Here is a 20,761-nt window from a genome sequence, read left to right on the forward strand (position 1 = left end):
ACGAAACAGTCTCACTCCTCCAGATGGGTGGGCTCTGCAGTGTAGGGCAGTGTGCACTGCCTGTGCAGCAGGGCTGGGAATGAAGGGAGACACAGAATCACAGAACGGGTTGTGTAGGAAGGAAGCTCAAAGCCCACCCACTCCAACCCCTGCCATGGGCAGGGCTGCCCCCACCAGCTCAGGCTGCCCAGAGCCCCATCCAACCTGGTCTTGAGCGCCTGCAGGGATGGGGCACCACAGCTTCTCTGGGCAAATCCTCAGTCACGTTTCCAGCAGGCCACAAGCAGATGATGCCAAGCAGGGGTTTACATACCAGAGTGTGGCTGATGGCTTTGCTCTGCTTCTGTGACCAGTGAGAGCTGTAAGGGGACACAGCTAAGGCCATGCATCTCTGAGCTGGGATACGCTTTCTGTTGCTCTGTCTCTGGCTTTTGCCTGCACAAACAGAACTGGTGGCAGCACCAAGAGGGCAGCCATGCAACAAGCAAGCTTTATCACCACACTGCTGTGGTCTCTGCAGCTCTGCATAGTGTTCTGGAGAAAAAAAAACTGACTGACTGCACTGTTCTCCTCCTGGGCCTCCATCTAATACTACAGCACAATGCCGGGCTGGTCACAGCCACACTGCTGCTGGGGATAGAGGAGAAGGCAAGAGGCTGCTCCTCTGCGCACAGACACACAACAGCACAGGGAGGCTCTTTCAGGGATATATTCGTTTACATTATAACACTATTATACAAACTGAAAGAGAGGAAAAAAAAAAAAGCACGTTCCATAAGGGTAGGTGTGTCAGTGCCCCTCTGCCCCCACCAAGTCTCACTGCTGTTTCCCCCACACCAGTCAGGCCAGAGTGCTGCTGTCCCTGCAGGAACACCTCTCCCCACCCCTCTCCCACAGTCTCCCTGCTTCAGTGGCTTTCAGAATCCATTTTCTGCCTCCAAAGAAAACTCTCGCCCAGAAGTTCTTTTCTTAATTTATTTATGTAACACAGTGTAGAAAGCTATCAATTCATAAGCAATGGTTCTGTACAATCATCCTGCAGAGGATCCCTGTTAATTTTCGACCAGCAGGCACTTTTCCCCCCCCAGAAGTGCTCACAATTAACAGGGATTCTTTTTAATTTTTTTTTTTTTTAAAGATCAAAAAGATACATGGAAAAGAAAATAAGGTTTACCTTCCAATGCCTAAAGTGTGCACATAAAACAGGCACAAAGAAACAAACGTGTATTCCCATGATTTCTACGTCACTAATACAGCAGGAGCAACAATCTGTACAATAAAATGCAACTGCAGAGGAAAAGAATTTCAATAACCCATCCGGAATACTTCTTAAAAAATGTCATTTTACTTTAAAATGCATAGTGATCAGAAAAGAACGCGCGGCAAAGAGAAGCAGCTAAACCCCACAGACACAGAAAGCATCCCCCATCCATTCTTAAAGCATATTTCAATTAGGACTTAATTTTTGTCACGAATCACAAGAATAATATACAACTGGCTAAGGAGCTACGTGATAAATAATTGGGAAAGAGAAGCTATCCATGCACTAGTTAAATACAGCTAAACTCTTTACAGTTCACAAAAAACATTCATTAATAATGTAGTGTAAAGACTGAAATGTAAAGAGAGAGAGAGAGAGAGAGAGAAAATACATTACTGATTTTATTAATTCAAGTTCAGGCATCTACTTGTGTTACAGCACAGCTGTCAAAAGGCGATAATGAGTAAATAATAAAACAGAGTGTTTTTGTTTCTCTCCATATTCTATAAGGGAACACCAATGGGCAGTGAAGCAATCATTCTGCTGTCCAACTCATGAGGCTGCTGTGGTGTCCTAATTCTGCATCTGTTCAAAGAACTTGTAGGTGGGGTTCTCGTAGCCGTTCTGCTGCATCTTGGAGAGGTGGCGCTCCTCCGGTGTCACTGCAGCATCCACCTGTTGTGGGAAGGAGGAAACCGGCTCAGATCCTTGCTCTACTCACTGCACACCTCATGCTTCCTCAAAGCCAAGGTTAATACCCAGGAAAAGACAGGGCAACAGGAACCAGTCTGCAACCTAATCTTTTGCTGGGACTGCAAAACAGGCTGACCCAACTCACCAATTTTGTTGCCTCTAAGGTCTCCAACCATCAGCCCATCTCCATAAACCACGTCCCTCAGTGCCACATCCACACGGCTCCTGAACACCTCCAGGGACGGTGACTGCACCACCTCCTTGGGCAGCCTGTGCCACTGCAGCACTGCTCTTGCTGAGAGGAAATTCTTCTTAACATCCTGAACTTCTCCTGGCACAACTTGAGGCCATTCCCTCTCATCCTATCACTGCTTCCTGGGAGAAGGGGGCAATCCCCACCTTACCACAACCTCCATTCAGGTGGTTGTAAAGAGCAATGAGCCTTCTCTTCTCCAGACTGAACAACCCCACCTCCCTCATCCACTCCCCAGCCTTGTTCTCCAGATCCCCCACAGTTCCATTGCCTTCCTCTGGACACACTCCAGGGTCTCCACATCTTTCTTGTAGTGAGGGGATATGTTTCACATCTCCCTGCTAGTTCCCTATCATTACTCTTTTTTCTCCTAGAGAATGTACAGCATCTGCACTTGTGATCAACTGGTCACAAAAGGAAATAAAAAGCTCACAAAAAAAGAAAATAGAAGAAGCAGAAGTAAGTGGCTTGAGGCTGCTTTCTATTTGTGCTGTAATCAGATCTGTTATAGGCGCTACAGTCTGAAGACTATTAAAAGTTAACTGGCAAAAACAAAATGAGGGTGTGAGGGGAAAGCCAGAGCAGCCAGGCAGAGGGTGAGCTAACATCTCACTGCACTCTTTGAAACCAACTTCTCTGGCTCAAAGGTCACATTTGGTTAGGCTTAGCGACCAGAGGTCTGACACATCTTCATTGCTTAAGTATTTCTACTTGACAAAAACTGACCTTTCTACATTACCTGCAAGACAGGCATAAGGACAGCTCAGTCAAGACTTCTTCACTGAGTATTTGCTGCTCCACAAATCACTTCCTTTTTTACTGAATATTACAGTAATATAAAATGCCAATTAGAGTGGGCAAGGGCTGACTCTAAATGTTTATTAGGTATTCTCCCTCTGCTGGGAGCTCAGTATCTGCTGCGTATTCAAACCCAGCCATGGCATGGCCATCTTGCCAACCACCAGCTATTAAAACACACCTGAAGAAGTCTGCTTGTCAGCTATTTCATCACTTGCTCTTTCACCTCTGGTGTTTGACAGCTCTTAGAAGGTAGAAAGTGAATTTTACACTGTCAAAAATGTAATATCAGGAAGGTCCCTAAGACTCTACGTTCAAATACTGGGCATGGACATTTTCCTGTGGATTTCTGTAAGCAGTGACCTTTAGGAAAAATAGCCATTTCTTTTTGGCATAAAAATAACCTTTTGGGTAATGGAAAGTATATTCTCTGAAGAAGTCTTATATAGCAGACAAGCTTACTCTGGCCTTCTAATAATAAAGGAGCAGTACTTATATTTGGTACTCACTTTACTCTACAATATTCACCTTGGTGAGGGCAGACTATGGATGTCTGCAAGTGGTTACTTGATACCCTGGAGGAAGTGAAAAGGTGTGTTCTTCCATGCCTGAGACAACGCAAACTGCTCAGCTTATTTCTGTAGCCCTTCCCTTGCTGAGATACGTTACACACTCATACCACCTTCCTGCAGGGCCGCCAGAAAATGTCTCTCCTCGCAGAGACATTTTCCATATTGACGGTCTTTTATTACTGCAGGGAAGAAATGCTTCTATGTGTGGCAAGTATGTACGACTGCTCAGATGAGCTGCTAACCTTCAACCCATTCTTCTATGTTCCCCTTCAAGAGTTCACCCATGTTCCAGTCAGTGCTGCATTTTCTGTGAAATCTCCTTCTTATACAATAATTACACACTAAGGTGAAACACACAACTTGAAAGGTCACATACTGTTTTTACTTGAAAGCTGTTGCAAACAGCCCCTCCAGAATCAATTTTTTCACCTCCTGCAACATGGGCTTAGGCAGTGAGGTTCTGTTTAGAAATGGTGCTCTTGCCTTAAATCACTTTCCAGATTTCCCTTACACTAGAAATCAGGGGGGAAATTGTGTCCTTCCCCTGCCTTCTTCCCTTCCTCTCCAGAAGCAACAGAAGAAATCTTTTTCTTTTCTGCTGACAAAATACACACTTCCCTTGGCCTGCTCATGTAGGCAGAGTGCCTGGCTGCCAACAACCATTTCAATCCATCAAGGACAGGAGAACCCTGAGACCTTCACAGCTTGCCTTCTCTTCAGCCTCTATTTGCAGATCCCCAAGGCACCTCAGCAGCCAGAGTAAGACCCCGCACTCGTATTTCCAAGCCAACTTTTCCCTCCACACTGACACACCATCCATAACCACGTGCAGTGAATCAGCTTCTGGTGATTCCTTGACACTACCACCATGCCGCAGCAGACTGCTTGTTTTCATGTAAGCATTTCATTGTAACAGCACCAGGGTCTAACAAACCCATTCAGTACAGGTCTTGTATAAACACAAACAAAGGCCTAATCTTTGCCTTAAGGACCATGCAAATTTAACAGCATCAACTATTTCCATTGTGTCAGTGTCACCATACGCCATCTGCCACTGCTGCTGTTGTTACCAAGACAGCTGGGAAGGAAAGAAGAACAAAGCAGGGAAAATTACAAGTGCTCCTATTGCTTTTTTTTTTTAGCACTTACAGACTATAAGAATACAATGTAAATGCACAGGAGAAGCACCTTTCCTTCTGCTCTTGAATGGGCTGCTATCACGCTGGGTCAGCCATGGTTCTTGAGCACAGCAACGCTGCATTACAGGAGTTCTGGTGTTGACCCAAAGCAAGAGGTGCGAGCCTCACAATTCACAACAGCTCTAAACCCACTGACAGCTCTACAGGATTCTCTTATAGCATAACACCAGTGTTATATGGAGCTGTGGGGGGAGGCTGAGAAATCAGAGATCTCCAATCAATACAATCAGGGATCTCCAAGCATCAATACGTGCCTGAGAACATTTTTTTTTCTAGGAGGCTCCCCCCACTGGGACAGGATGCAAAGGAAGGGTGTGCAAGAACCTGTGCTGCACTTCTTCCCATTTTAAGCTCCAAACAAACACTGTTCAGAACTCTGTAACCTGTTTTAGCTTAAGCCTCCCACTCATCACTTCTTATTCAGGAGGAGGAGATATGATAAGCACACAGCATAACCTCCTTGTGGGAAAGAAACAGGGAAAGGTAACACAACATAAATAGAAATGAATCAAAGGAAGAGAAAGTAGAAGAGAGAAAATAACAGATGAGAAACTTGGAAGAAAATCAGGGAGAAAGAGATTGGGAAAAAATATGAGGAAGGATGGTAGAAATCAGACTGAATTTTTAACATCCTTGAACAATATTCTGTACCAAAAAGCCCCACTTTTATAACTTGTTCACAGAGGAAGCCCAATAACCTCTGAAATATGGCATTTAGAGATGAAAGGGATTTATTGAGGCTTCCACTTGCAGACTTACTCGTTTTTTCAAATTTCCCCTTTAGCCTTTAAAATGACTAGTGCTAGTGCTGCTTCTCTTTCCTACAGCTGACAGCCACACACTCATCCATCTCACTGCCAACCTACGTGCACTATTGCTCATCCTGAATGTCTCCTCTTCTACTCACTTTTACCCATTTCAACTGACAAACCGTTCCTCTTTTCCTTCAGCCTTTGTCCTAGGTATTGCTCTGTCAAACTACACGCCTTGACCTTGGCTATCTCCTTCTCAGTAAATCACTAAAGCCCTTTACCATTTCAGGAAGCTTTCTGCACCCATTATAGAGGTGGCAGAAGTTGAACACGGCATTTAAAAGGTGTGGGTGCTTTCATGCCGCAGAGAAGCAATCCAGGCATTTCTCTCTTCCACAACGTGTGTCTCCTCTTTAAAGACTGTCCATCTATCCTCTCCTGCTCCAGCCTGTTTATTAGTCTTCCACGCAGAAACTCCTAGTGTGGAGTCAGGAAGATGGAACAGTGCGGGAATATGTCCATGCTGCCTCTACACACGTGGGAAAGGTGAAAATCCCAGACAGGATGTGCTTGCAGCACTGAGTTGTGACCAACACTACACTGATGTTTAAATGATGGTAAGTGGATGCTGCCTAATAGACATCTGCAGATTGGTCACTGAGATGTGGATACAGTTGTTGTAATAGACAACAATCTGAAGTAGCAACAGAGAAGAAACAGCAAAGGTGCCGTTACAATTGTACTGCTGTAATACAACAATTGTAACGGCTCCTTTGCTCCTTCTGTGAGCCCTCTATCACTGCTTCTCCACACAAGCTGCTGCTGGAGGTGCTGCTGCTGTGACAGACAACAAATGGGCTTCAAAGCTGAGATATCGAATGAGGGTGAGTTGTGACAGCTGGCTGCAGATTGGAGCACAGGAGGACAGGGTCTTTTTTTTTGCCTTCTTTTACAGAGATGCTGAAGAGGGTGCACCAGCAAAAGCAATCCTCCACATGCCTGTTGGAGTGCAATGTATACATACAGCAAGAAATTTTCAACCATTCAAAGTGAATTTTCATTCACTTTAGTCTGGCAGTCCCTTTCCTGGGGAGGCTGAACCACTTTGAAACATTTTTGTTATCAGACCTGAAGAAAGTATGACACTTTTTCAAAATAGGAAAAATATTTTTCCAGAACTTCAAAAAAAAGCTAACAGGATTTTTAATAATGACTCTTGTTACAGAAATTACAGTCAGACGAGAACAGGTAGGACAGTCTGAGCTGACTTTTTGGAAGATACAAATACAGGTGAATAGGACCTGTTTTGTAATTTTGCATCCATTATCACAGACAAACTCCCACAGTAACTTCTGACATGCAACAAACAGCTTTCAAGGTTTGTTAAAACATACTCAGTCAACCCAGAGCTCACATACAGTTATTTTCACATCAAGTGTTTTTGCTCTTTTGTGCTTTTTCTACTTGCCATATCAAAGATACAGTAATCCTCTTTAGAATGGAAAAGCTTAGAGCATCTACTTTACACGTTCTTTGCATGTTGTGGTCTTCTCAAAGTACATGCTATAAAATTTTCTACAACAACTTAGGACAATAAAAGATGTTGTCTCTTTCTAGCAAGTGGAAAACACAATGAAGCTATACAATCTGCCAAGACTACAGAGCAAGCCTGGCAGAATGCTGAATCAATCTTACCTATCAGCACCAAACACAATGCAGGAAATCTAGAAGGCAACACTATCTATGGTGTGCTAATATCAGCTAATATTTTCAGTAGAACCTTATGCTCTAGGTTTTTATTTCCTAAGAGATGCTGTAATTTTGACATGAATTACTTGTTCAACTTGGGCTTGTTCTTTCTACTCCCATATTTTCAAGTTCACCACCACTGAAGAAAGCTCGTAAAAATCTATGATTATTTTTGCCACATCATTCCATGAGGAGAAACATACCTGAAATTCTAAGGCCTTACTGCCACAATGGTATGTGCTCATTCAATGTCTGGTTCAGGGCTTTGGCATAAGAAGCTTCCTGACCTATTTCTGTTGTCACTAAACTCAATCAGAGGAGGGTCTCAGCTGAGGCAAAACCAATGAGAGCTGTGAGCTTCCTTCCACCACCTCTAGGTGCCAGCTCAGCATGAGCTCTGTTCTGGTGCTGTGCTGCACCCCCAGGAATGCTGCTTTGGCAGCGAAATGCACTGATTCTAACCTCACACCTCAGCTGACATATAACCATTGGCAGCAGAAGTCAGTGGTTTAAAATTAAAACCGGTTTGAATTTTCTACAAGATGGGTTGGAAACTGTCATAGAGAAAGTCAAAGACAAGATTCTTGCTTGCTGTTCTCAGTAATTTGATCCAAAATTCTGTATGGTTTGCTGTATGCTCCAGTCCCACCCCAAACTATTAGTGCTCTTCCAGCTACATCTCTTTAGGAGGTTTCACACCAAACAGGCTATGACTGCATGGACATACAAACATGCAAACACAGACTTAAGACAAAGGTTAACAAGACCCTTCAATGCCCCAAATTATGGTCTATACGCCTTATGAAGTATGTATGTATACAGGAGGAACCAATCCAACGTTCATTTGACTCAGTCTGAAACCAATGTAACTGCTGACAAGAACAAGACCTGGTTTCAATCTAAAATTTAAAATACCAGTTTTGGAAGATAAAATCCTAAGCGTCTCAAGTGCTGATATAAGTATTACCTGCAAATCAGGTACTGACACAGCAAATTGATATACAGGTATCGATATACAAGGGGAAAAACACTACAGGACTCCCCTTCTGGGTCTTACAATTTAAGTTTTACTCTGTATAGAGATTCTTTCTTAAAACCAAGCAACATAGGAGGCACTTTATATGCCTGTAAATTGACCAGAAATGTACTTGGTAGGTTGGGAAGACACGTGTTTTCATCTTTTAAATCCCAGGTAGGAGTGTTGTATTTTATTTGTGTTTCTCAAATCTACGTGCTTCAGATTACTCATAAATCAAAATCTGCTTGTGGCAAAGGTAAATCTGGTTTAGAGAACAAAAAGCAATGAAGTATCTGTACAGAGAAAATTCTTGTAGCATAAGCACAATCCGCAGCAGATCTACCTCATACATTTATCTGCAAAGTAAATGAAGAAAACTGGTGCATGAATTCCCACCAACAGTAAAAATAGATTTTTCCTCTTGTGCAATATCTGATCATTAGCTACTGTAACATTTCCTATAGGATCAACTTTTTCATTATGAGGTGACTGGTCTGGTACAGTTCCACAATAGATTTTTGTGGTTTTGCATCCAACTTAACATGGTTTATACAAAATGAGGGAAATAAATTCCTCTGTGCTAGATGCAACCTCTCAGGCTGTGAGCATAAGGCCAGCCAAAGCAGAGGTTTCTTTGTAAGCACATTCTGACTGCTGTACACGTGACACCACTTGTGCTTGGTCGTTGTCTCTTACCTCCACAACCCCATGATGAATAGATGTGTACTGCTTCTTCTTCAGCATCACCAGAGTAATGACAATCACTGTCGCTATGACAACACCTCCCACCATTAGTCCAATGATGGCACCTTTGTTTGAACCCACATCTTCAGCAAAGAACACCTACAAGGAAAAATAAAAGAAGACAGGTAATAAACACCTGAGTATTTGGTTAACTTCTCCAGTGAACACAGCAATAAAGAGCCTCATGGAGTATCAGTAAATAAACATTGCATATAATCTGAATTATTCAAAAGTGGTTCACTGTACCGCAAAGCCCTCATAGTTGGAGAAGATGTACAAAAGCAATTTAGGAAAATTATTTGGCCTTTGGTGTAGCACTGTGGCTAAGGGGAAGGCTCATCTCCAGTTCTCTGCTTTGAATGGGACTTAATGACAACAGAAATGTGAGTAGTGGCTTTTTTGGTAAGCAAGTGAAGATGATTGCAAAATGGCTGATATTCTTGTAGAGAGCTGACCAGGGAACATACACATATCTTTATATTAAGAATGAAGGTCATGAAAGTGTTCATAAACTTGTTGGATTACATGTCACTTCAGTAAGGGAACAGGGAAGACCTGCAGTATAACAGTAAAACTGGCATGCAATCAGCTGGGAGAAAATTCTCACAGCAAAAGGACAAGGATCCAGCAAACACAGCATACTGATCTAAGTGACCAGGCAAGGGGCACGGCAAGATGTTGCAGGGCAAAGGAGAACGAGCTACACCCGGATGGAGACAATACTCATGTGTGACCTACATGATGTGACAGTCGCGTGGAAAACAAAGAAGATTCACTTGAACTGTATGCACTGATAAGGGAAATCAGCAGTCAGCAAGACGCTTTACTACGCATTTAGTAAGACTGGCTGTTAGCAACAAGAGCAGATATGAAATGTGAGCAATTGTTTTCACTGTTCCCTTTTGTATTCAAAGTAAACACTGGATTATTTTACATTTATGTGTGCTTTTGTCCCCTTGTCAATATTAGGCTTTTATTATTATTATTTTTACAAAAATGGGCAAAAAGGATTAGAGAATAAATTACATTCACAGAATTGTAAGACGACCTCACTCTGAAAGACTAAATACTTTGACAAGTATTTAACAAAAATACAGAGGAAAGCAGGAAACCAGCTGAGAATTATAATGAGCTGTATAACATTTGCAGTCTTTAAGAAACACAATCTTCCTCAGAGAGGTATTAAAACAGCAGTATAAATATTTATATTGTTCCTAGTTGTAAGCAAGAAATACATTTCAACAAAGTTAAGAATTCACTACAAAGTACACACAATAGACAGCGTTAGCATAAGTTGATGTGAAGTAATAATTTCTTCTCCCAGTTTCACCTGCACAGGAACGGAAGCCTTGCCATGCCATTTCAGAGCACTGCGAAATGCCCCAGCTAATGGATACGTGCAACAGAGGAAGGCCTTAAGCACTCTGAGTCATGAAAATCAATTTAACGTTCTGCTAAAATGTGAGCACCCACAAAGGAGAAAATAACTGCAATTTCAGAAGTTTGCATGTCAAATACAAAGCTGAATTCCAGGCAATATCCTAAGGAGACTGTAAATCTTTCCAGGGCAAAGAACTAAAAACAGATGAAAGAATTTTCTGCTTACTGCTTTTAAATTAAAGCTAATGGAGAAGGGGATCAGTTAGGATATGGCATGCAGTAAATAAGCAGTGTGCTCCAGTACTTTCTCAACAACATCAGACTCCTTCCTTGGTCTCAATTGAAAAGATAACCCAGAGAACTGCTTACTGATTTTTAAATAACGGCTGTAGCTATCAGCAAGAAGCACAGCATTAAATGCTTTAAAAAGCATGAAAGGTCCCATTTTAAGCTTGACACAGATTGCACAAGTGCATCAAGTGCATGGCCTGCAGTGCATTCCCCATCAGCTACCACAGGCAGGGCAGCTGGCGGCCCCAAACGGCCGCTATCAAACCACTTAAACGCTAAAGATTGCTGCAGGGAAGTGTATGTGATGCAGGATCAATAACTAACGAACAAGTGTCTAAAAATGCACTTCTGCAGGCTGCTTCCCTTCAGTAAACTCACACGGTATTTCTCCATCAAGATGTTTAAGTCATCTGAGCTAAGCACGCCAGAATCTCCCAAATTAGTGCTAATGCATTTTGGATTAGCTCATCAAACTGGGAATTCTCAGTTCTCAGCATCAAAGAGACAGCAGAATATCTTTTCACACAGTGATTGCCTAGTTCAAATGCAAATCTGAGTCCCATGTTAATTTTAATTTTCAGCACTACTTAGCTTTAAAAATATATTAAGAAAAAAAGCTTTCAAGTTTAATATGATACTGAAAGTCACGGAACTGAAATCTCATCATGTAATGTACCTTTACAAAAGAGGAAGCAGAAAAGTTGACGCTGCTGTACTTCATCACTTATTAAGGAACTGAAGAAAAGCTTTTAGAAGATGCTTATTCTTACTTACATTGAATTTGGTTGTTATTTTTGTACACTTAAGAAATACAGTTCAAGGGAGGAATGGTATATTTATCCTATTTGCCCTTAATCTGTTAGTAATTTAATACAGTTTATGGAACCAAACGCGCAGATGCACAAAGCTAAGGCAGCATCCTCTTATCCCAAGCGGGGGATCTTATGAGAAGTTATGCTCCATGGAGTTCAGGTCCTCCATGCACTACTCCCATCTGTTCTGAGAGAACAGGAGTCTATTCCTGAATAGGAGCCACTCTATTTCTAGCTGCACCATGCTGTGTCTCCATGCGACTTACTTCGTTTTAAACTTACGTAGTATTTTCTTTCTCTGTGTCTCTTCGCTTTAGTTATGTGACAAAGGCAGATAGAAGCAGGACAGGTATTGCCCAAATACACATACAGCCACGTAGTGGTGTGAGGGCAGGAATGGCCAGGGTTTCCTCTTACATAGGAATTGATGGCTCTTATTTTCACTACTGAAATTATTCCAGCTTTACTTCCATGTGTAGACAGAATCACTAGAATCATTCACTATTCAAGTGAAATTTTTTTGTTGACAGTTTCAGCATCCACCCAACCCTGAGGAAACAGGGCCACAACTGGCCCCCCAAGTTCAGGAATAATCAGCAATTCACAGCACACGTACAGAGCACCATTTGTTCACTCACCAGCTTTTGATGATGCACTTCATATCCTGAGTCATGCCGGAACTCCGCATCCATCTTTACTTCAGATACCTCTTCTGTTTTAACATTGGTCAAGCCAGAACCTGCATTGCAGCACAGAGACATTCTGTTAGAGTCATCATTTCATCGCACTCTGCTTACCTCCACCATTACAGGAGCAGAAGGCAATGGGACCATTCACACGGAGGAGGTGTGATGCAACGTGAAAGGGAACCGGGAGGAAAGTGAGGTACGTCTGACACATCAGTCACTGAGGTGACAAAGAATGAGCTGGTAAAATTTCTCCTCTGTTAGTGTTCCTTAATCCTCCGCAGCTATGCTGGTACAAGCATCAAAGGCTTTCAGTATGAAACACAGCAAGAGCTAAGCTGCCAGGGACCAACAAGGTCTCCTGAACTGGCTCACAGGATGCAGATGGATCTGCTCTGACAGCCTCTTTAGCCATGTCAAGCACATTTAGTGTTTGGGCTGAAATTGTTTTCCTCCCTAAGCTCAGGCTGCTGTGAATTAAAAACACATACCACTAGTGTGAGGTGGGCAACCACATATATGTTATCTTCTTGCTTCCTTTGAACTTGTATCTTATATGCAAATATGTATAAATAACTCACTATTAATGTCTGTGAAGTTTTTAGAATTCTTACCCATGTATTTCAAACTGCTCAGAATTGACTCCTGCCAAGGAGAGAACTTATCTCATGATTAGAATCATAAAGTAAAGCAAGTAATGACAGCTTGAAGAGATTTTAATTGCAGTTTGCAGACCTGTTCTTCCCTTAGGTGCAATGGGAAGATGCTGTGCTTGCCTAACTGGGAAGAAGAGCAGGATTTTCTCTGGAAGGTAGTCTTTGGAGAGTGAGCCAGACTTAGAATAGCTGAACAGTGCATTCTTTCTGTGTACCTATGAATGTTCTGTCCCAAAAAGCTGGCTGTGGCTTGCAGAAAACATATGGATATTCACGTAGCTGGCTAACCCCCTTCTCAGTACAACTGATTGGAATTTATATTGCTTGGAGGTCCAAACATTGCAGAAACATGGTGTTTATTACAAGTTATTTCCTCACTGTCCAATGTGATGAGAACCAATGGGTTCATATTCCTTGCCAGTATTTATTTTAGTATTTTACCAATCCCCTCTGATTCTTAGTATTTTGGGCTGATCATAAGCTCTGACGCAGAGGAAAAACCTCTTCTAAAATTCTTAGCAATACCAATTGAGTTCCATCACCTTTACAGACTGTCAATACAATCCTGAAGACTTTGATGTGCCAATGAGCTTCACAGTCTGAAGTAGCACTGAATGAAAGCATTATTCCCCCTTTATCACCTTTGTGCATTTTTTTTTTCTCCATTAAATACTGACTTAGTTTTGTATTACGAGACAGTGAGAACCTTCCCAGGAGCTTCTACAGACTGCACTGACAATCTCGCTCTGAGGTACTGATCTTGTTTTTCACAATAAATCATACAAAGGTTAAAACAAGAATAATCTTAACACAGTAGATTATTTATGGTTATTTTCTTGAGCAACCCAACTGCCCCATAAAAATCTATCTTCTTTATAAGGAATAAAACACTTCAAAGATCTCTTTTTTTTTATTTTTAAATTAAGCATCTGGTTTTTGATGCCACATTACACTTACTGACAAGTATATTATGACACTTATACATAAGAGGCCATTTCTAAATGCAAGAACAGTGAAGTACTTAAGGAACTGCAGTTTGAAAACAAACCATGATGATCTGTCAATGAAATGGAAATGAAGGAAATAAAATCCACGTGGTGCCTGCAAAGAGATTTAATTGCCTATACCTGAAGCAGCCATGGTTAGCTTTCCAAACTAAGAATGTGATTTGCTCTTCTTTGTGCATCGTCTAAACATAGCCCCTATACATTCATCAAGAAGTGAAGAAAATGAGAACACATATCTGGACACACCGAGGCTCACCCCTTCAAGCCCCCTGCTTTTTTGTTGTTAGGATTAAATGGGGGAAACAATAACGAAAAAGCAGTGTTTCACACAGTTTTAATTGCTCCCAGTGCTTGCTGCTGTCCATGGCCACATTGGCTGCTCCTTGGGTACAATGGCCATACCACCAAGTTTGGGAAACTCCCCCAGAGGAAGGACTGGGGGAATTGTACAACTGAGTTGCTACAGCTGGCAAATTCACTGAAAACACTGATTTGAACGTATACATACATGTACATATTGGTGAAGAATCAACTTGAGTTTTGTAGAGAGAAGCCCTGCTCCTGAATCTCTCTGATGCCATGAAGAGTTAGCAAGCACATGGGAAACAGTGATCTGCCTCAGAGGGAATCTCCATTTCCAAAAACAACTGAGAAGATCCCTTATCAAAGCTGCGGCAGAAGCCAAGAAGGGAAGAACTACAAAGGAAAGTCCTACTTGACTTTGCATAACCAATTAAAAGACAAGAAAGAAAGTGTAAATATACAGCCATTTTTCACAATGGAGGAAGGTTACCAGCTGGGTCTCACAAGAATTTGTGTTGTGATACTTGTAGAAGTGATCTGGATAATGGAGTGAATGGTGCAGTGACAAAGTTTATTGACAAAAAAGAAAAAAAAAAAGTCAAAGTAAATCCAGTTGCAAAGAACTGCAAAAACATGTTATGAATTCTGAGTGTGCAACAGAAGTAAAAGGATATTTCATATTGATATAACGAAAAGTGGTGCACACAGGGATAAAATGCCCTAACTATACATACACAATGGGCTCTATACTGGCTCTGTTCCACCCAGGACAGAGACTTTGGAGTCACTGTGGATAATTTTCTGTGAGCACTTGTCTCAGTAGCAGTCAAAAAGACAAAGAGAAAGACAGAAGTAATTATGAAGGAACAGAGAAAACAAAATGTCATTACACCACTATACAAATGATGCAACCTCATTTTACATACGGCTGTCAGTTCTGGACACTCAACCACACAGGAATACAGAAGAACTAGAAAATGTACAAAGCAGGGAAACAATCACTGGTACAGACAAGGAATCCAAGGTTCCTGGACAAGGAATGACTACACAGATCAGGAGTATTCAAACTGGAAAAAGACACTACAGACATTTACATGACCGTGAATGACAAGGAGAAAATCTACAAGAAGTGATTCATTATTTCTCCTATGGGAGCACAGGACAGCAACACAGTTATGAAACGGTGGATTAAAAACTAACATAAGGAAGTGCAATGAAAAACTGGACTGTGGAACTCATTGGCATAAATAATAAGAACATTCAAAATACAAAAGAACAAATGCAAATAGGAAAGGTTCATCTAGGGTTACTAACAGTAACTAGGGTTACTGTTAGTGAAAATATGATTGCCAGTCCTGGAAGTCTGTCAAATGCTGGCTGCCAAAAGCTCAGTGAATGTGCTAGTAGTACTAAGGCCGAGGTGAAATCTCTAATTATTCTGTAGGCACCACTGCCAAAGGCATGATAATGGCCTAAGGTACCACTGCTCCTGGGCTCTGACCACAGTTATTGGAAACAAGCTATGAGTCTTTAGACAGTGTGGCTTCAGTTAAACAGAGCCTAACACGACAAGCAGGAATTACAGAAGCACCTCAGATTTATTTTCCAAAGGTAGCAGAAGGAAAAGCTTTAGAGTCTTTCTGAAAGTCTTACTGGAAGTATGTGATGCAAACAGCTAAGACCGCTGTACTCATTCAAACACAAAAGCCAACATAAAAGAAGAAAAATGGGAGCAACAGCCTCACTGCAAACTCACAACTAATGATAATTATTAGTGCTTTTTCTTCTAAATTACATACTGTCTTTAGGGAGTTGCATTCCTAATTACTCCCATTTTAAAACGCTACAGTGCAGCTGGTAAATATTTTAACTTGCATCTTCTTAGTAAAACTGACAAAAACTATTTAGCTATCAAAACCAGAGTCTTAAAAGCATTCAGTAAAATCCAACAAAATGGGCTAGTTTATACTTTGATAAAATAAAACTGTTTATTAACAATAAATGTGTGCCAAGCAATCGTATATGAAGCAGAGTAAGATTTAGCTTTTTTTCTTGTTTTCCTCATGAATAACTAGGTCTGTTGAATAGTGGTCTTTTAATTATTTTGCCCTTAATTAGCAGTGTTAGCTGCTTTTAAACATATACACTTTTATACATATGCACACATACACACTTGGGCATTTATGCACAAGCATACATTCCAAACACCAAAAAGAGCAGTGTATATAAGCTTAACTGTTCCTTGCCCTTACAGGAAACAAACAAACAAAACAAACAATAAAACGTGGAGTTAAAAACCACTCCAAAGGAAAAAAAAAAAAAAAAAAAAGCAAGGCAGCTGCTATGAGGAACACTCTACTCTCACACAGATGAATTTCTGCTCATGCAAATCTCTATTTAAGCTTTAAGAAGGACAAGAATGAACATGGGCTACGCTGCCTGTGCCTGTGACCAGTTTGCCAACCGGTTAAATGGCAGATTAGTAAGATTTTGTTCTGCAAAGATCTGAAACAATCTTAGCCACGTCTAAGGTCTTCCAGATTTAGAGTTAAAAATCAAACGTCCAAGTGAAGTACAGTAAAAACTGCCAGAATTGGATAGTCTCTATATAGAGGTTGGAAAAGGAGCCCATTTTTAAATGCTTTGTGCAATAAAGATCTAAGCACAGAATTCAGAAAAATGTTTCACTCCATGCCCATTAACTACATTTAAGGAGTCTTAAGAGATTTGTTGAGCCAGAGCCTGTCATTTTCTAATAAAAAATCCACAAAAGATTCTTATTTAGCAGCTGAAGATAGTTGGTTTAAGAGCACTGTATTGAACTAACATCACTAAGACCAGAGAAAGACCTGGCAATTTCTAGCAAGAAAATCATAAATAATTTCCTAAGCTGCTCCATGCCCTCACCTCATACAGACTGCAGCATATGTGCTAATGATTCTGCAGAGCAGTCATAAGGTTTGCAGAGCCTCTGCAGCTGTTCAACACGTGAATATGATCCACCCTGAACAGAGCTATGGCTATTTTCTTTATCCTTGAACTTCAGAAAATCTGCTGCTATTAAGCAACATCCATTGTGATGCACATCTTTCAGTTGTTCCTCTATTCCTCTATTTTCCCCTGTTCCCACTGATCAGACCTGCTGAGTTAACATGAATAATAGGGAACTTGCACATAAGCATCCGGACGTGTTCTCATAGACGTTTTTACATCTCTCTCTACATAAAGAGACAAAACAAAATTACCAATAATTACTCAAAATTCAGCTGCAAAAAAAAAAAAAAAAAGATAAATTTTTATCCTGCAAAAGTGATGAGAAGGAAATAATACTGAAAAAACTCTCAGACTGTAGGAGGTATTCATATTACCAGCTCTTCCTATGGAAGCTTCCATGTTTTCAGACTGGACTGAGTTCTTCTGTCTGCCTATATGAAGTCATTTCTAAATGGCAAGAAACATGCCATAAACCTCTTAACATTTCATGGTATATTAACAAACACAGCTCAATGATGACTGCTTAGTACATCTAGATATTTGCCTTCTCTTTGACCTTTTTATTCACTCTGTTTATTTGCTTCTCAGGAAGGAGATGACAGGAAATAGATTTAGGTGTCACTCTGTTTTTGTTAACACCGTTGTGAATTAAAAAGGGGAAAGAAAACGTATGGAAGCATTAGGCTTCCTTTCAAATGCCAATGTGAACCATTGCAGATGTTGTATCTACACTAGAAAACAGGGATTTCCCCTGAATTCAAGCTTCAGCTGCTGCTAGGCAAGGTGGAATGCAACAGAGATGGAGATTCACACCAATCCCGCTTGAATCTTAGCAAACACTTTACACTTAGTTCTTTCCTGCTATGGATTGGGCAACTCTTCACATTTCCAGCCTTTTCTCTTACATTGCTTTATGGTTGTTGGGTTTTTTGTTCTTGTTTTTCTTTTCCTTTTTTTTTCTTTTTTCTTTTTTTTTTTTTAAAGAAAGAGTATTATGTGATGAAGTAACAAGACTCTACTATAAATACTGCAAAAGTCTAAGTACTTGCTCTGCTCATCCTTTCTGTCCTATGACCAAACAACATCTCTTGCAGGAAAGGGACAAATTTCATCTGTGTGATCTTGAGCTGTTGTTAAGAAAAGTGTAGTATTTGTTGCAGTAATGACGTATGGGGCAGAAGAAGTAAAAGGTAGTAAAAAAAGGAAAAAAGGACGTATGTTTGTACATTTGTGTTGGTCCTTCAAGAGGCAAGTTTCTCCAAGGGTTTTAAACAACCAAAGCAACTAAAAAACATTCAATTGATCTTAAACCCAGGTTTGGACTACTGCAGGTTGACACGAAAGCTATATTTTAGCCTTGAAGAAGCAGAGAACCACCTAGTTCACTTGAGCAAAACAAGTAGAAGCTTGCAATGAAACATCAAGACTATGACAACAGCAAAGCTTTTGGGAAATCAACAGTAATGCAGGCAATTAAAACAAAACAGAAAGTTATAAGCAGCAGTATTAATCTGACTCCAGGCCCTCTTTTAATACTTTTCCATTCTGTAATAATATCCTCATTTGTCAGACTTTTATTCCTGACGAATAGCTCCAAACTGTACAACTGACTACACTAGAAGTACAGTGACTGCAAAAAAACCCTCTTTTCCTTATTTAACCTTTAACAAAGATGTGTTATTTTTAATTAGCAAGTACAACAAATTTAAAGCACAGTAAATTTTAAATTGTCAGAATCTCCCTGTATTTCATGCTATTTAATTAACCATCCTTTTGCTTTCCACAATTGCTAGTTTATGACAGCTATTCAGACTGATCCCAATTTTTTGTTAAACTGAAATTCTAGCACATATAAGTTGCTATTAAAAGATGATGGAAAATCAGATGGGTATTTATAGTTAGAATCTGTGTCAGTAAGGACAAGTTTGCAGAAGCTGGACATGGTGATTAAAGATATAAGGATGAAGGTCTACCAGGAATGCTGCATCTATTACAATATATTTAGCACTACTGTAAGATTCTTGATGCTGTGAAATTTGCAATGCAGGCGCAACAGCCAGAGTTTCAACCTCTCTAGTGAAGTGACTATTCATCTTCACAGAGGAACATTCATGTGCATCCTTGTTCACCTGGAGGGAATCAATCTCTTTGCCAAAAGCAGAACAGCCTCAGCATCACTTAAACTGTGCTACAATGCAACAACTGCTGCAAAGGCCTCTGGATGATACTACTTTTGGTCCATGTTCCTTCCATAATGCAGAACTTCCTGTATCTGCTGGAAATTTCAAGCCATGATGCCCACATGTTAAAATATTTTTACAGCTCTTCAATAGGCTGTCCTACACATTGACAATTTACCTCTCATAGAGAATGCTAGCCATACTCCTCACGCTGTTTATATAACCCCAACCAACACCAGGCTTTGACACAATGGCCTAAAAAATCCTATTTCCTCCTGAAACTGGAGTGTGGCAGCATGAGAAAAATTCTGCCTCTAAAGAACTGACAGCAGCAATTTCCATCACTTGTATGTGAGGGGGGATGGTAATAGAGAGAGAAAGGAATAATTGTTAGCAGTAAATATGGGCCTCATAACAAGGGATTTTTCATGAAGACTGAAGGTTAATTATCACAAACTTGAATACTCGGAGAGCTCTGTACCAGGTTCCAGGTTCTCTTCACAAAATTAAGACTCCAAGCACAAGTACAGGTATCAGCCTCCTAAAACAATGCTAGGAACATGTCATCTAGCCAGCCTCAATGTGCATCCCAACTGCTGTAACATATGGTCTTATTTAATTCCCCACTGTACCATTCACTGCAGCCAGTAAACATCAGCAAGTTATTGGAAAGATTTAAACATTTTAAGATGTTGCCCATAATGCTTTCCAGTGGAAATTTGGAGGAAAAGGGGGAGGGGAAAAAAAAAGACAGATTGGACAGTTTGATCTCATCTGAAGAAAGAAATAACACACACAAAAAAAATATGATGTGACACTGAAATAATTCTGATTCTAAAATAAACAGATCTAATCTGTGTTGGAAAATAAGCTGAAATTACAGCTTGTTTGTGCTTGCTCTAATCAGCCATTTCAAGGTATTCCTAAGTGGAGATGAGGGAAGAACAACCTAGAAAGCAGAAAATTAATAAGAAAAACAATCTTTTACTTTTGAGACCTGAATTTGTCCAGCAACTCTAAATGTTTGCAACCTGACACAAGCTAGTCAGACTAGGAAGATACAGGTATCTACGGTACTGAGGGCAAATAATCACCTTTTCCTATACTATAATGGCATGAATAATTGTCTAGAGGCGCCTTAATTGAATCCAGAGGGACAATACACATATCAACTTTTAGATACCTGCAGTTATCTAAGACAGATATCACTGAAAAAAAAAAATCTTGGTGTCCCCTGGCATTCCTAAGTGATACACAGAAATCAGTCACAATTTACAAACACAGCAGACGTGCACTGAGCATCGGACGTTTCCGTCATACACTGCAGAACTGAAAGTGCTCTCTGCAGCCTGGCAGCTTACCAAGGGTGTCAGTTCTGGGCCCCCTCCTGCACGCACATATACTGAACACCTG

General features: G+C 40.7%; 1 protein-coding gene across 2 annotated transcripts in view; it reads right to left on the minus strand.

The window, feature by feature from the left end:
* Window positions 1–961: 961 nt before the first annotated feature.
* The window catches only part of APP (amyloid beta precursor protein), a 199,710-nt gene continuing 179,910 nt past the window's right edge, over window positions 962–20,761 (minus strand). For both annotated transcript variants that reach the window (XM_052666955.1, XM_052666946.1), the window contains 3 exons: window positions 12,161–12,261; window positions 8,992–9,138; window positions 962–1,936 (listed from right to left, as the gene is read on the minus strand). In XM_052666955.1, coding sequence (XP_052522915.1) covers window positions 1,835–1,936; window positions 8,992–9,138; window positions 12,161–12,261 — 350 coding nt within the window. In that variant the 3' untranslated portion in view covers window positions 962–1,834. The remainder of the gene's footprint in view (window positions 1,937–8,991; window positions 9,139–12,160; window positions 12,262–20,761) is intronic.

The sequence above is a fragment of the Tympanuchus pallidicinctus genome, unplaced genomic scaffold (genome assembly GCF_026119805.1).
Source record: "Tympanuchus pallidicinctus isolate F22 unplaced genomic scaffold, pur_lepc_1.0 scaffold10, whole genome shotgun sequence".
In the NCBI taxonomy this organism is placed as follows: Eukaryota; Metazoa; Chordata; class Aves; order Galliformes; family Phasianidae; genus Tympanuchus; species Tympanuchus pallidicinctus.